At 42.0% G+C, this 16,012-nt stretch overlaps 1 protein-coding gene across 1 annotated transcript; it reads right to left on the bottom strand.

Annotated features, from left to right (window-relative positions):
- Positions 1–1,453: 1,453 nt before the first annotated feature.
- Positions 1,454–5,494, bottom strand: irx1b (iroquois homeobox 1b). Its single transcript, XM_012870874.3, has 5 exons — positions 5,255–5,494; positions 3,703–3,948; positions 2,659–3,385; positions 2,317–2,377; positions 1,454–1,823 (listed from the first exon to the last, which is right to left on the bottom strand). Exons 1-5 carry the CDS (start codon positions 5,492–5,494, stop codon positions 1,775–1,777), a joined length of 1,323 nt encoding a protein of 440 aa, XP_012726328.2. The 3' UTR covers positions 1,454–1,774.
- Positions 5,495–16,012: the final 10,518 nt, after the last annotated feature.

Below are 16,012 nucleotides of genomic sequence, written 5' to 3'. Positions count from 1 at the left end.
AAGTAGGGCTACCATCTACTAGCCATACATTGTTTTGTGAAGAATTTACACTTATTGAGCCAGTGAATTAAATTAGTAGAAGCCTACAATGAAGAGAACACATAAACAGGGTTTATGTTTAAAGAGAAACACTAAGGGCCAGGAAAGAGCATGGACTAGCATCCTGCTCCGCTCCCTTTACGGTCAGCTGGCTGGTTTGAAAATTCCTACTCAACGTATGACTCCTATTAATGGCACGCTGCTCTAAAACTATTGCTGGGGACACAAGCAGCCTATATGGATTTGTCCAGACAGGATGGGTACAATTAGGACTGGGCTCAGAATGAGTTTCTAAACAATTTTTATAAGCGAGGCCAGTTGGGCACCCTAGCTGGGTCTCAAATTTGAAAAACGAGCCTGGCGCCCCCCATGGTTCCTACGTTTTACCTGCAATTGTCCTGCAGCACATGTTTTGGCCAGTAACATGGGGCCACCACCCCATTCCCATGCCTTGTAGGGCAAACTTTCAGGAAATCTTCTCCCCAGATGGGCCCCATATTTAAATGCTGGCAAAGCAGTACAAGAGGCATATCAATGAAGATGGAGGAGTGGCGTCCTAGTGGCTAAGCAGGGCGCCTGCATCCTGGAAAGGGCGAAAGTGTGAGGGATTGCTGCAAAGCCATCGACAATATAGACAACTGTCCGCTGTGGCTCTACGTTCTTTCATGAGGAGTGAATGCTGCTTGGAGAGACTTGATGCAATCTACTGGGTTTCCTTAGATAGGAAACTTTCTGACCAATCTGTATGATTTGATTGAATTTGACTTTGTAAAGTGCCTTGAGATGACATGTGTTTTCACGTCATGAATTGGTGCTATATGAATAACATTGAATTGAATTAAATTGAAAGTTCTCCGGTTCGAATCCCACAGACTGCCACTCTGCGTCCTTGAGCCTGGCTCCTTTGCCCAAGAATGCTCCCCGGGTGCCACACGGTGGCGGCCAACCGCTCCCTAAAAAAGGAATAGGTTAAGCAATGACATACAGTATATTGCTGATTATTATTGTTATTGTTAAAGCAGCCAGCCAACTCCAAGTTCCACCCCAGCGGAGAGCTCGGATAGCGAACATCGACTGGCTATAATTGTGTTACTCTACAAAAAGCAGAAGAAAGTGTAATATTCAGTGCATGAAGTACCACCATGGTGACCAACTCTAACAGGTGTCTGTTCATTATGCTCCCTTAAGTCTGTTTACAGACTCAAAATAATGATGAATAGGTGACATTATTATACCTGCGATCATAAACGTCCTGTAATATTTTAGGACCAGATCAAAAAACTGTCTGAAGAAATGGAACTGAATTAATTAAGACATTTTTGATCTGAATGTAAATACGAGGCTGAGGTCGAGGCGGCCCCTGCCCCGTCAGATTTAATAACCCCAAAAAGGTGGAGGTGGGAGTTTTCAATAATAAACGTTTATACTGACATTTATTTAGGTTCCAAAAAATATACTCTTTAAAGACAAATTCATATTGTGTATTTACAAATTTCTGAGGTTTTTCATTCACAATAGAAGAGCAGAACAAACAGAAAAAAAACACGTAAAAGGGGGATAAAAACAAGCAAATCTCTGACATCTCTTTTGCATGTAGAAGCTAATACTATAACTGGTCAAGCTTTCAGAAAAATAGCCTTCATTTAACCGTTCTCCATTAAATAAAATTATGCTTTTTCTTCCTTTTTCTTTGTTTGTTTTTTTTTTTTATATAGAAAATTTTTGCGTCGTCTTCTCATAGCGTTGTTGTCAGAACTCGCTGTGGTGTCGTTCCATGGTGAGCTCTGAGGAGAGGAAACCAGAAAAGATCTGAAATCAGTCGACTTGTTAAAAACCAGCAAAAAATAAATGTTAATCATTTTAAAATAACCCTTTTCATTCATTCCCATGCCTTTTTTCATGTCAATCTCTGCATATATATAGAAATGAAATAAATGGGTTTGTGTCTCACTCCACTTCATTGCCTGATGTTGCTATCACATACATTAGCCTCATTGGCAGGGGAGCAGGGGTAGGGGGTGTGAGGGGCGGGGGGGTGTTTGAATAAATAGAGGCGCATTATTTAAATGACATTAGGTGGTGATAAACAGGGGTCAGAAGCAGGAGGGCTGATATCTTGCTCTGCTGCCTGGTGAGGCGTTTAAGTGCTAAATCACATGATTTATGGGCCTCCCGCCCAGTCAGATGGGACTCTGTTTACCTTTGCTTTGAGCTTCATTTAGCAGCAGCCCCGTGGAATTAGAGCTGATAGTGTCATAATGCAGTGGGAATGATCACCTGTCAGTGATGAGCTGAAAGGGGGACTTCAGGGAATCAGGTCTGCGCTCGCTGTCCTCATCTGCAAAGGAAAAAGAAAATCAGGCCTCACTAATAATGCAGATGTTTAACTAAATATCTCATTTATTAGAATTTTTATCTTGAATATCATATATATATATATATATATATATATATATATATATATATATATATATATATATATATATATATATATATATATATTAGTAATGCATATTTGTTTTTTGTGTTTCTATGACTTTCTCTTCAAACGGGGTTGGGTTGAATTAAATAAGCTACTGAAGCGTTTCCTACACCTGACGTGCGTTAGAGAAACCCTACCATCTCTTTTTGGGCTGAAGCTCCCCGATGACTCCACGTCGCTCTCGTCCTCCGAGCCCGACGTCCCCGCGCCGGCCGCCGCGGCGGGCGCCGGTACCGCTCCGTGCAGCGGCAGGTGTCCGGGCGGCGCGCCGCCAAGCAGCGACCTCATGTTCAGAATAGAGTTGGCGTTAATCAGAGCCGCGTTGGCCCAGTTGTGCAGCTTGCCGATCTGGCATGTGTATATTCCGTGACCGGGCAGCAAGGCCGGGTGGCCGGCCGAGGCCAAAGCCGCCTGTTGCGCGAAGGCCGCGGGGGGAGTGGTTTTGTGCGCGCTGTCGGGCGCCGTGGCGGTCTCGGCCAGGGACCAGATTTTCGGTTTGCTCTGCGGCGCTCTCTGGCACTCCTGTATGCTCGGCGAGCGCTCCGCCGCAAGTTTGTCCCCGGCGCCCGCCGACAGCGTCCTGCCGCTCTCCGTGGAGCCCTGCTCCCGGACGGAGAGGCCCGCGTCTCCCTCTCCCTTCCCGGCGCCCGGCTCCCCAGCTCGCTGCTCCTCCGGCCTCTCGATGTCGACGGTCTCCAAATCGATCTCCTCTTCCTCGTCGTCGTCGTCGCTGCCGTTTTTGCCGTGGTCGTCCTCGTTGTCGCTGCTGAAGATGCGGCCGTCCCGGTCCTCGGCGCTGCGGCCCCAGGTCACCTTGTTCTCCTTCTTCAGGCGCCTGCGAGCGTTCGCGAACCACGTGGAGACCTAGGAGATGAGATTTTTTTTGTTAAATATTTTTCTAAAGTTTTAATAAATTCAAGACCCAAACCGTTTTCTTAGAATTACTCTTATATTTAATTTTTGCTGCTGGATTGGGAGCAGAAACCCATGCGTATTTTCCTCTGCAGCCAACATAACTAACTCCTAATTTATACAACAATAAATACAAAGTATATTTAATAAAAAAAAATAGATAAAACACCCTAAAACCTACCCTTTGAGCTTAATGCTAACTATTATTGCGCACCAAAAATATGAAAAGCACTTCCCAGACACCCCCTCCTCCCATCATGCTTGCCAACCTGTGTGAGCGTCATCCTTGTGATGATCGCCAGCATGATCTTCTCGCCCTTGGTGGGGTACGGGTTCTTCTGGTGCTCCTGGAGCCAGGCCTTCAGGGTGCTGGTGGTCTCCCGGGTGGCCGTTTTGGCCCTCGAAGGGTCCCCGTATGGGTACTGGCCGTACGGGTAGAAGCCCTGAGCGGGGTGGACGGGCAGCGAGGCCGCCGGGTGGGAACCCGGGCTGTCCTTCAGCTCGTACTGGGAGCCCTGGGGACAGCGGCGGAGAGAAGAAGGCAACTTGTTGAGCGAGTTCTACACTGCAAAACGAGGATTTTTCGAGAGGAATAAATATATGCAAGATTATTTAAATATTTTTAAAGGCGCATTAGAGTGGGGACGTGCAGTCCAATAATGACATTTTGGCTACAAATAAAATCTAATCATTTCCACTAGAATTGAAGACCTGTGGCACTCAACGTTGAACAGCACCGGATATTTGCTGATCTGAGTTCTACTATGAATCAATGTTTGGTAAAAGTTACGGATTATTCTGAGACCCGAATCTGGGAATGTTTCTATGTTGGAGGGTTTAAAATAGTTTAGTGCTAGCGTCAGTGCTAAAGTCAAAACTTCCAAGCAAGCTCAGTTTCTGAACCCTGAGGGCTCAGCTGCCAGTGAACGGCACCTATTAGCTGTGGCTGTCAGGGGAAAGGTTTGTTAGAGTAGATTTTAAAAGTTTTATTACTCTTTCAGTAATATTGTATGCAACGATGAACTACAAACCAAATCTTGATTTGTGTCTCTTTTTGACACGAGAGGACAATCCAGATGAGCAGAATGAGCCCAGAATATTTTTTGAAAGATTAACTAATAAAGTTGAGTTATTGGATTTGAACTAATTTGATAAAGGAACTTTTTGCTGTTGATCTTAGCCTTATTAACTAAAGAGAAATATTGAATGCAATGTACCACAGGCAAGCTGTTTGATTTTTATTGGTTAAATTGCAACTTTGTTTTTATTAGTGTGTTAAATATTGCTTAGCCAAAGTCCACCTCAAAAAATATATTTAGATCTCTTTCTTGGAGCTGGATTTATTGGTGTTTCTATGGAAATAACTATTAATTTCTTCAGACTAAAATTATAATAAATTACTTTACTACAAAGCAACTAATTATGTACAGAATTTTAATTTTAAATTATTTTGCGCACACGTGTTTTTGAAGTACAAAAAATGTCCATATTTTATAGGATTATATTTTCTTAACGTGCGAAATTGTCAGAAATAATTACCATTTTTGTTACTTTTGAAGAGAAAAAAAAATCTATCAAAAATATTCACATAAAACTTTCAAATATCGTTTAAGATTTCAGAAAATTTGAGTAAAGAAAAACTGATGGTTAAAAAAATATATAGTTAATTTAACTTCCGTGGAACAAGCATGCAGAAACAATGCTCTTTCTGTTAAAAGTTTACTTGGTAAGTGTTTAGATGCGCAGAAACGAAAAAACACACGAGGGTCTGCGCATGGACCTGTCCTCTAACACCTGAGCATCCAGAGGACCAGCTCTTACCATCTGGGATATGAGGGCGAGGTCCGCCGCTCCGCTGTACGGCAGAAAGGCACTGTAGTTCGGAGCCGCCCACGGGCTCCCGTACATCCCCAGCATAGAACCGACGGCCGCGGCCGTAGCGGAGGAGCTCACCGCGCCCTCCGTGCCTCCGTCCCGGGCAGCAGAGGCCGGCCGATCGCTCCCGTATACCTCATGGGAGGCACTGAGGAACTGGGGAAACCCCAGCTGAGGGAAAGACATGTCCGGGGGATAACAAAAAAAAAGTCCGTGCAGTAAAGAGCTCCACAAAAGTCAAAAGAAGAATACAGAAAGAAAAAAAAAAAAAAAGAAAGTAAGAATCCTCAGAAATAAGAAAAAGGGAGGAGGATGAGGGAGGGAGGGAGGGAGGGGGGGTGCTGTCTAAACCTAAAGATACCCCCTTTAATTCAGAAACTGCCAAGCGTCTCCTCCTCTCCGCTGCCACGGAGTAGCTAATGTCAGAGCCGCAGTTTGGCACCTCGAGAGCGGAGTGATGCGAGCGTCTGGCCGCGGGAGCTTTGCGGATGTGGAGCTGACGGACTGATTGGCAGCCTACTTAAGCACCAAGCTCCTCCTATGCCCGGGGCAGGCGATTAGTGCATTGGTTAGCCTAGGTCGCGCGTATGTGTGTGTGTTGGCGAGTATGTGTTGAAGTGTGTGGCTTCATTTCTGCAGTGTGCACGTCTGAGAGTGTGTGCGCGCAGGCCTGGTTAAATTATTATTATTATTATTATTATTATTATTATTATTATTATTATTATTATTATTATTATTATTATTATTATTATTATTATTATTATTATTACCTTTTAATTTGGACAGATATTTCTGAAGGGTGTTTGGAGATATTCCTGCCCCAGATGGGACCCACAGTCACCAGTGCGCAGTCGGGTCCCCAAGGGACGTCCGTGATAATAGACAGAAGTCAGCGGAGCATATTGTTTTCATGGCTATGATAAAGAACGCTCATGGTAACGTTAGAAGAGGATACGAGCTGGCAGAGAGATAGGGAGCACGGCACACAGGGGTTGTGGAGTTAAAAATGACTAACACGGCCAGCCCCAGGTTGGACAAGGCCCTAAGCAGAATTTTGTTTGGGGCCCCACTTCCGGCTAAGCCTGTAGGAACGGGTTGGTATGAAGACTTTAAGAAAAAAATACCACGGCATCTCAAACACACACACACATATAGAATATGGCCTAATTCAGTTTGACATACCAATTGGGGCATCTATATTATCTTTTGAATGTATTTACTATTAATACTTTTGGGTTTTGATATTACAAGTCAGTATTAAAAATAGCTAACTTTGAGTCCTCTACTTAGTAACAGCGCTCACACTGAAGAGTGATGACCTGGTAGTGCTTAGGATGCTGTAAAAATCAGACTGGCCAATTTTCTACCTAAAAAATCCGTAAATTTTTTTTTTTTCTTTCGCCAACTTTCTGGTGAATCTCAATACGTCAGCAGTATTTATCAAGTGCTCGTTTCACTCAGTGTTACAGATGTTATACTCAATGTTTAAAACAAATATAATAAATCGTTTTAGCTGGTGTGTGGGCATAGCTAGCTGCTTTGCAGTTGCTTGCTTCACCAGCCTGCCGTTTGTTGTTGCAAACTGCAGTTTTAATGGAAACGATGGGAGCGCTCTGGTAGATGTCTGTTTCTGCCAGCTTACTGGTGCAGAAATAGGTGGGGGAGGGGCAGCTATATGCAACTCTATTCTAAATAAAGCTAAACGTATTCAATGGTATTTTATTCAAAGGACTTTAAAGACCACTCTGATTATTTATTTATTTTGCAGTTTTGAAGCCGTATCCCTGTTCACCATTGACCCACCTGAGGTTATTTCATCCCCGTTTCTTATTTGGGATGAATTGGTTGGGATGTGAGAAACAAACATTTTTTTTTTGTCCACATGAAATTATAGGGGGAAAAAAAGGCTAAACATTGTGATCTTCTTTACTATGTCATCTCCAGCTTAGACACAACCAGCAGATTTGTGTTAATGAACAATAAAATAGTACTCTAATTTACTGTTAAAAGCGTGATATAAGAAAAATTGAATGAAACGTCTGATTTTTAAAAACTGAACTGTTAATTCCATGTTTCTGACAAACAAACATATTGCATGCTTGAAACATCACCTGGTTGTCTGCATTCTCTTGCACCATATTTACTGTATTATGCTTTAGCCGTCTTGTAATTATCAAGAACAAAAAGATCAAACTTAATATATTTATCAACCTATTGATCAACAGTAAGTTTTTTTTTTTTTTTTATTTTTTTTTAGAAATGTGGGAACTTTGTAAAAGAGGGGGAGGTCTCTACAGTACTTTTATAAAAAATTCTATAGTTATCGTTGAGGTATAAGTACGTGTATCCTAAGTCCGACTCTGCCGAGAAGAAGAAGCTTCTGTAAGAAGAAGCTCCTGGTGCTGGAGAGAAAGGTAAAAAGTAACATTTGAGAAATCCGAAAAACAGGTTGTTTCCTCATTGAGTCTCAGCCATCACAACAGGCACTCTACTTCAGTTTGATCCATTAAAACACAAACACACACACACACACACACGTTGCGCCACACACTCTGTCACACTCACACTTGGGCAGTGCTAATGAGGTCGAGCACCCTGCACCCTGCTCAGAGGCCCCGCGGCCCTCCCGGGCTCCCTCAGAGGTTAGCTGTGTAATTACTCCATCCCCATAAATACAGATTCATCATTTCACACTCTGAGCCTCTGATGAGCTTGGCTGAGCTGAGAGTGAGCGAGAGAGAGGGAGGGACGAGGGGAGGGTGTCTGTGTGTGTGTGTTTGTATGTGTGTTGGGGGGGGGGGGGGGGGGGGGGGGTGGTTTAATGATTTAATTACAGTGCTTAAAGCCCACTCTGGCTAAGTGATGGTCTGCTCTTCAGTGTCTTCTTCCTCTGTTTCCTCTCCCTCTTCGATGCTGGCACCTAGAGGGCTTTACTCATGAATCTCAAAGCTGTTTTTTCCTAAACACACATTATGATGAGCGCTGCCACCATTGCTGCTATACGTGTGTATGTGTGTGTGTCTGAGTGTGTGTGTGTGAGAGAGAGAGAGAGAGCGAGAGAGAGAGAGAGAGAGAGGGAAACAGAGGGAGAGGGAGAGAGGATGCTTAATCTCCATGGCATTTTAAATGGCATTCATGGAGGGCGGCTCGATCCTCATTGCCAAGGTAAATGGAGCCAGGGGACTCTCCATTTCAGCTCGATAAAAGAGCAATGTTAAAGACCCTCACCGTTACTCCCCACGCCCCCACCCACCCACCTCCCTCTTCCCCCCCTCTCTCTGCCTCCCTGCTCACTTAAAATTAATGTTTTTCTCATGACAGGGGAGGGAAACGAGACATATCCACCATCTAATAGGATAATATAGCCCCCATTCACCGCCGTCACCGCCGCCGCCCCTCCCTCCTCGCTCCCTCTCTGCCTTTGTAGCTGCCTGATTTCCATAGTGTCTCTGTGGAGAGGCAGTTAATGAATTCCTCTGAGCTGGAGAAAGGGGGAGAATGGTTTGGCGGTTTAGAGAGAGAAAGAGGCAGGGGTAGGGGGAGGAAAGCTTTGAGCTATGCCATTCAACTTCACAGCCTCGGCCTGTTTGTGCATTCACTGTGTGTGTGCGTCCCTGTGTGTGTGTGTATGTGTCTTTTAACATGAACCTGCTAAGACTACCAAATATTTAGACTGGCCTCGGACCTCTCTCTGTTTTTTTTTTAAATAGTGACGGTGGATTGAGGGATCTCTGGAGGCAGCTTGACTCTATTTGAATCCAATTCCCTGCTATTAGCTCGGCCTAGACAAAGGAATAACTTACTACAGAAAACCCTTCAAATAAAGTCCCACAATCCAGTTCCTCCTGGGCAATTCATACTGAGGTAAATGAAGACACCCCAAAAATATCAGAAAACTTAGTCCTTTTCTCTCTCTACCTGCTATAGTAGAGGCGACAGTGGTGAAGTAATAGGTTTGCAAGGTGTGCTAACTTCACTTCGCTGCAGTTATGGTAGATCTAAGGCAATAATTGTACAGTGCCTAGCAAACGTATTCAAATTTTCTCCACACTACAACTGCAAACTTTAACGCATTTTATTTGGACTCTATTTGATAAACCAATTCAAAATACTGAATTAATGTGAAATGGAAGGAAATCTGTTATCTAATATATATATATAAACCCCTCTTACTCCTGGTCAGGCTTCATCTCATGTTTCTCCAGGTATCTGTTGGAGCCACTTCTCCAGAGTGGGGGTTACTGCTCCGAGTCCTCCGATGACCACAGGCACCACTGTTGTCTTCACCTTCCAGGCTCTTTCTAGTTCTTCCCTGAGCCCTTGGTATTTCTCCAGTTTCTCTTTCTTTCATGATGTTTCCATCACTCGAGTTGACCACATCAATCACAACGGCTGTCCTCTGCTGCTAATCAATGATCACAATGTCCAGTGGTTGGCCCTTACCATTTTGTTTGTATCTGGAAGTCCTAAAGGATCTTAGCTCTGTCTTTCTCCACCACCTTGGGAGGGGACCCCCATTTTGACCTGGGGGTCTCCCACATAGATATCCATAATAAAGGCTAGATGTCTCGTCCGCGCTGCTGGCCAATGGGGGTCGACGTCCGCACGTGGCGGCCATCTTGCCACAGGCAGCTCGCTCATTCGTAACATTGTGTTTCAATGGCGCATGTACTTAAATAACCATAACTTCCTCAATTGTCTAACGATTCTCAAACTGTTTGGTTTGTTAAACAAAAATCAGACATGTAGTTATGACACTGCACACTTATGAATAATTATAACCATGGAATTTCATATGAAAAGAACTGAATAGAACATACAGGTGCAAAAAATATACACATGCACAAGGTATTTATGTTTATACACACATATATATATATATATATATATATATATATATATAAAACACACATATATATATATAAAACACATATATATATATATATATATAACACACACATATATATATATATATATATATATAAAACACTTTTATTTGGGTAAGATAAATAATTACACAGTCCTAATTTATGTATATTTACATACAGGATTAAAAGATGTCGGACATCTATGGGTCAGTCCGCCTTCTCAGTGAAAGCATCACATTTATGGAACTCTTTGCCTCTGGAGCTTAAGTCACAGACTGATGTTCGACTATTCTGCACAAGATTGAAAAAATGGTTCAAAGACAATCAAAAGTGTGAAAACTAAACTGGCTTGTACTATATTGTTTCTTTTAACTTTTCTTGTTTTTTATGTATTTGTGTGTTTTTACTAACCTCCCTCCCCCGTAATGCTTACACCTTTTAAAAGCCTAACCAGGGACGAAGGCTGCAAATTAGCCCATGGCTACAAGCCTTATGTACTTGGACATCGGCCACCTGTTTGGTTGCAATGTTTAATTGTACTGTCCCTGTCAAATAATAAAATAAATAAAATAAAATAAAACATACTTTTATAATATGAATATTACTGTTATAATAAAATATGAAATACTGACAAAAAAGGCTTATTGCGTGGCAACCTCTTGGTGTAGAAGCATAATCCAGGTTTCAAATTAAAGGTAACACTTAGAAGTTTCATGTAGACTATTCGGGTTATATATCAGGGGTAATTACACAAAAGTTCCTATTTTTAAACCATTATAAAAGTGACATTTATTTGCTATTAAAATTGGTACAATAGTCCCCTTCACAAGTATATATAGATGTAGCATGTTAAAATCCCCACCTGTGATGGTATACACATGGTATACTGTGATGGTATACACATGAAAGACAGAGATTTAAAAAATGACCCAAAAAACATAGCTTGGCTAATACCCTTTGAAAAGGACGGTTTTATTGAGCTTCTGTCGCATGTTGTTGCTCTGTAAGCTAAGGTTAGTTATTTTGGCAATGTGGTGCAGCCTTAACTTAAAAAACAAGGACACAACCAATGTTAACAGCGTATGGTGGTGGCTGTCTATGCCATACTGTGTTTCTCCGATGTGCTCTCTGAGCACAAACACATCCTCTGACCCTGTCCTCTTCCGTACAATGTACACAACCTCTAGCACTTTGATGGGCTGTGATCGTCTGGTACATGAGGTCTGACGAATGACCCACTCTGCTGCCCTGACTACCATCACTGTGCCTTCTGATGGAATCACCAGATTTCCATTGTTTTTTAACTTAAGCAGGTGGTAGCTCTGGTCCTTGATGGCAGATGCAGCTTCTGTTACCAAGCTGGCACGGCAGACATCACAAGACAGCTTTTTCAGAGCCCGTCGCACAACAAATCCTGAAATAAGAGTTGGTATATTAAAATAATTTAATAATTAATAATTTAATAATAACTACAACCACATCCACAAAGATTGTAATTTATGCCAAAGATTAATTGTCATACAATCGTTATTGGTGTCAGTAAAACCTATATAATTGACTAGTGGTCTCAGCCTTGATAACTTGCGCAAGTAGCCGTGATGCACAACTATGCTGCACGATTAAGTCATTTTTCAACAAGAAAATCTGCAATTTCGACATGTTCAAGCGTCAAGAATTATAGCCACGTTCATAACGTTTGTAAGAAACCAAACTGTTTGTAAATCCGTCAAGAATTAAATGAGATAAGAGTATTTGTGTTCGTGCTGATCACTCACCTTACATTAGGTACCACAGAGCACGCCAGAAAGCTTGCCTGAGGCAAGATGGCCGCCGGTGATGACGTTTGAGACTCCGCCGTAAGACATCTAGCCTTTATTATGGATATCTATGGTCTCCCATTGGTATTCTGAACTTTTTGTACACTATACCAGCCACTTGGTTAAGGCGTTCCATGTATTCCTTCCCTGCTTACACCCTGTTGTGAGAGGCTGGATGGTTTCTGGGGTCTCTTTGCTTAGCCTGCACCGGGTACCTTACCTGGTGATATATGAAAGAATTATTTTTGTTCTTTGACAATGTATTTTAGGAAAAACTGGTAAGTTTTAAACTAAGAGCAACATATATGCTCGTGTCTGTTATGTTGCTCACATAAAACTAAGAACCACATGTGTTATTTTGTCATAACTTGTTTTAACTTGTGGTGGGAACCTATGACAATATGTTGTGGGAAAGACTGATTCTGTATTCCTTATTTTGCTTATATTTGTGCTATTATCTGAGTTTGCAATATTATTTTGCTTCACACACTGCTGAGATGCTGGGAACGGTTTTTGTTTTGGAAACGGGACGAATAGCTCAGATGGGAGGGAGAAGTGGCCACTTTCCCCTCCCATCTGATACTTTGTTTATTGGTATAAAAAGGAGGGGACCGCCCTCAGTCGTTGAAGTCAGCCGTTGGTTGCATGGACACCCGGCCGCGTGGATTGTGCTCTAACCGGACTGACCGACTTCACAGTCCTATCCATGGTAAGAGATGGAACAACACGCCTGTTTGAAAGCTTGTCGGCTTTAAGTGCTTGCTACTTTGCGTGTGCAAAGTGCTTGCTGTTTTGTGTTGCTGTGTTCTGTGGGGAATAATAAATGTGGGCCTTATATTCTAACAGAAACAGTGTTTGAGTCCTTATTTGTGTTTGCCGATCTCTCCCGATCCTGAAATAAACATTTCATAAAACACCTGGTATGGTAGATATGGGCCTCTCAAGGCCTGTTCCTGTGCTGCCATGATTAGTGTTCAGTGCTGTCCTTGGTAGGATTTGGTTATATTACCCACTTCAGCCATCTGTTGGTGGTACACCCCATGCAGGAGTTTTTCCTCCTATGATGGTTCAGTTCCCTTTCTTCGCGCTTCCATCATCTGAGACATTCACTGAGCGCTTCATCCCTCAAGGCCATCTTCCTGGTATATATCACATCTTTGTGATATATACATCAAGTGCAGTGAAAAAGTATTTTGGCAAAGAAATTATTTGCTATTTTTGTTATTCTTAAAGCCCCTGTTTGTAAGATTTTCACACTGGAGGACTATCTAATGGTATAAGCACATAGTAACTACTACAGAAGCCGTTGAGTATCAGAAATATGACAATGGCAACATATCCTCCACATATTAGCTACTGCTAATAGCTACGGTCATTGTGTGAAGTTACCTACCTAGACCTAGACCGCTTATTTTTTTCTAAAGTTGCTGGTAAATTCTGTTTTTTGGGCTTATTTCTGAACGTGAAGTTGCTTATTTGGGGTCTGATATAAGTGACTATAAACACCAGTAAAGGGACCGTCTTTTGTGCTACAGAAAGCATTAACTGGCTAGCTGAAACATCCCTCCGCTGCGCAGCGTAGACACAAACAAGAGAGCGAGAGACGAACAAACAAACCGTCTCCACTGGGAGCACAGAGTAGATGCTGCTCTACACTATTTCTTACATAAAGCCAAAATAAACTTCACTGTTAAATTGAATTAACTTACCTGTCGAGCAGAAAGCCTGAAACCTACTCATCCATTTTAAATTACCGCTCCCACATCAGTTATCTTCACCTGGTAATATTAGCTCATATAGACTTTCGTTTTCTCCTGGTTATTAATTATTTTTCTTTTCTCTTCCCTTTTGCTGGACAGAGAGCATGGATGGTCCTCCATTTCAACAGAAAACATCAAATAGAATGTTCTACAGTTGACTTTGCTTGTTTATACTCCTCCTCCATCGACAGCACTTCTTCATATAGAAGCAGGATAAGGGAAAAAAAATTGACCCCTTTCGGCTGCGGATATCAGAAATAGCGAAGCAACATGGCTCCTTTCAGTGGATGTACCGACACCTATTTATTTATAAACTACCAATTCTAAGTTATGAGAAAGCTTTAATGTTTGCAAGAATATGTATTTCTAAAAGCAATACTTGATTTTTGCTAACTAAAAGCCTAATTAGTTACACACGGTCCCTTTAAATATTTCAGAAATTTTAAGATCAGATAAACACAAGTAAATACTACAGTATTAGACAATGCTTTCATTTAACCAAGCTAAAGTAATTACCCTCTGAATCAAATGCCACCCTTGATAAGAGCTTCCTTCATTGACTCCTTTGAACAACTGTGGAGGAAGTCTGGACCACACTTTTTTACAGCATTAGCCCCTTTCCCACTGAAATTCCTGGGATTTTTATTTGCCCTGGTAATTTGCATGCTTTCTATTTTCATTGCTCTGAAAGGGGACAGTTTATTTTAATTATTTTGAGGATGCACGGGCTAGTTGTAAGGGCACTACTCCTCCAGTCCAGCGGGTGACAGTTATTGGAAATTATGCCAACCAAGCAAAACCCAACTTTATTGCATCATTGATAAGATGCAATAAAGTTGTTATAACAAATTTATTGTTTAAACATTTATACGTACAAACTAAGAAAGCTAGTGGGTCAAGAGTCTTGACCCATTTTAGAAAAAGTCATGAAGTGAGAGAAACCAGGGTATATTTTAACAAAGATACAAGCATTTGAATATCAAATTGTAAAAAATCACCCCCTATGCGGTTTCAGTGTTAAAGATATTTATTGGACTTAGCCCCATCACTGCACCTTTTTCATAAACCAATTTTAATCCAGTCAAGTACGTAATAAAACTCAGTGGAACCATATTATCACGTTCCATCACTAAACACAGTCATTCATCATGTCGAAATACACATCTGTGCTCCCTGCATAACAGCATAACATCATATCTGGATGCTAGCAGGGACCAGAGTTAGCAAGAATAACGAAAAAAGTAATAAACTTGGTGGGGACACAAGCGTTGTCATCCTTCATGACAGTTATGTTTACACTTAGGGCGTAGACCACTATCTACCAGATAAACGTTATATTGTTTTATAGTCTGATCTCTTACTGCTGTGCTCTGGCTCCCGCAGTGAATGAGCCGATGTGAGCTGCTGCGGGTCGGGCTGCGCACCAATGTCCTGTGCTGTCAAAGTGCCAATATGGAGTGCACCGCACACGCATCTTAGGGACTGAACCCCTACACACAAATGAGCGCGTGCGGGGCTGACACTCTGAGACAGATTTGGACCAGACCAATTGTGAGCTCCCCTTTTTGGTACAGTTTGCACATATTGAGAATGATCTTTTAACTATAATAATAGAAAAAAGACACAAAAAAGATCCAGGACTTTTGAAAAAACATTCCAGGCTTGAGCCCCCAAAGCCAACCCTCCGCTCCGCCATTGGGCAGCACATAACCCTGCCTCTCAGCAATCCCTGGCTAACCTGATTGTCCTACCCACAGACCAGGGCCTTTTGTCAGGGAATGTGTGATCCCTGGAAATTGAAATTACTTGGGTAGCACAGATGGTTTTTAAAATCCCTGTTAATGGCTGAGAGTCCCTGCAATGAAAAAGGGTTTATTGTTTTTACACATGCATACTTTGAGCTATTTAAGGTCATCCCATGACATCCCAACTGAATTTGAATACAGTCGTTTACCGTGACACATCCAAAACCTTAATTTAATTTTCTTGTGTGTGTCATTGAAAAGACTCGCTGGTATATTTTGGATTACTGTCCTGCTGCATAATCTAAGAGTTTAAGTTAAAAGTCACAAACTGATGGCTGGATTTATGGAATTTAGGGTTCCATCAATTTTGTCAAGTCATCAGAGTCCTAAAGCAGCAAAGCAGCCCCAAATCACACTACCACCATTCTTTTTGATTGAATATATGTTTTTTTTCTGAAATGCTGTGTTAGTTTTCAGCCAGAGGTAATGAGACACACACTTTCCAGGGAATTAA

The sequence above is a fragment of the Fundulus heteroclitus genome, chromosome 13, assembly GCF_011125445.2.
Source record: "Fundulus heteroclitus isolate FHET01 chromosome 13, MU-UCD_Fhet_4.1, whole genome shotgun sequence".
In the NCBI taxonomy this organism is placed as follows: domain Eukaryota; kingdom Metazoa; phylum Chordata; class Actinopteri; order Cyprinodontiformes; family Fundulidae; genus Fundulus; species Fundulus heteroclitus.
The sequence above is the reverse complement of the archived record's forward strand: the minus strand, read 5'-3'. Positions and strand labels throughout refer to the sequence as shown.

Coding starts and splice junctions, on each gene's coding strand:
- irx1b (XM_012870874.3), bottom strand. CDS start 5,494: ATGTCTTTCCCTCAGCTGGGGTTTCCCCAGTTCCTCAGTGCCTCCCAT. Junction 3,386..3,702: donor CAAGGATGACGCTCACACAG/GTTGGCAAGCAT, acceptor CTCATCTCCTAG/GTCTCCACGTGGTTCGCGAA. Junction 2,378..2,658: donor CTTCAGCCCAAAAAGAGATG/GTAGGGTTTCTC, acceptor TTTCCTTTGCAG/ATGAGGACAGCGAGCGCAGA.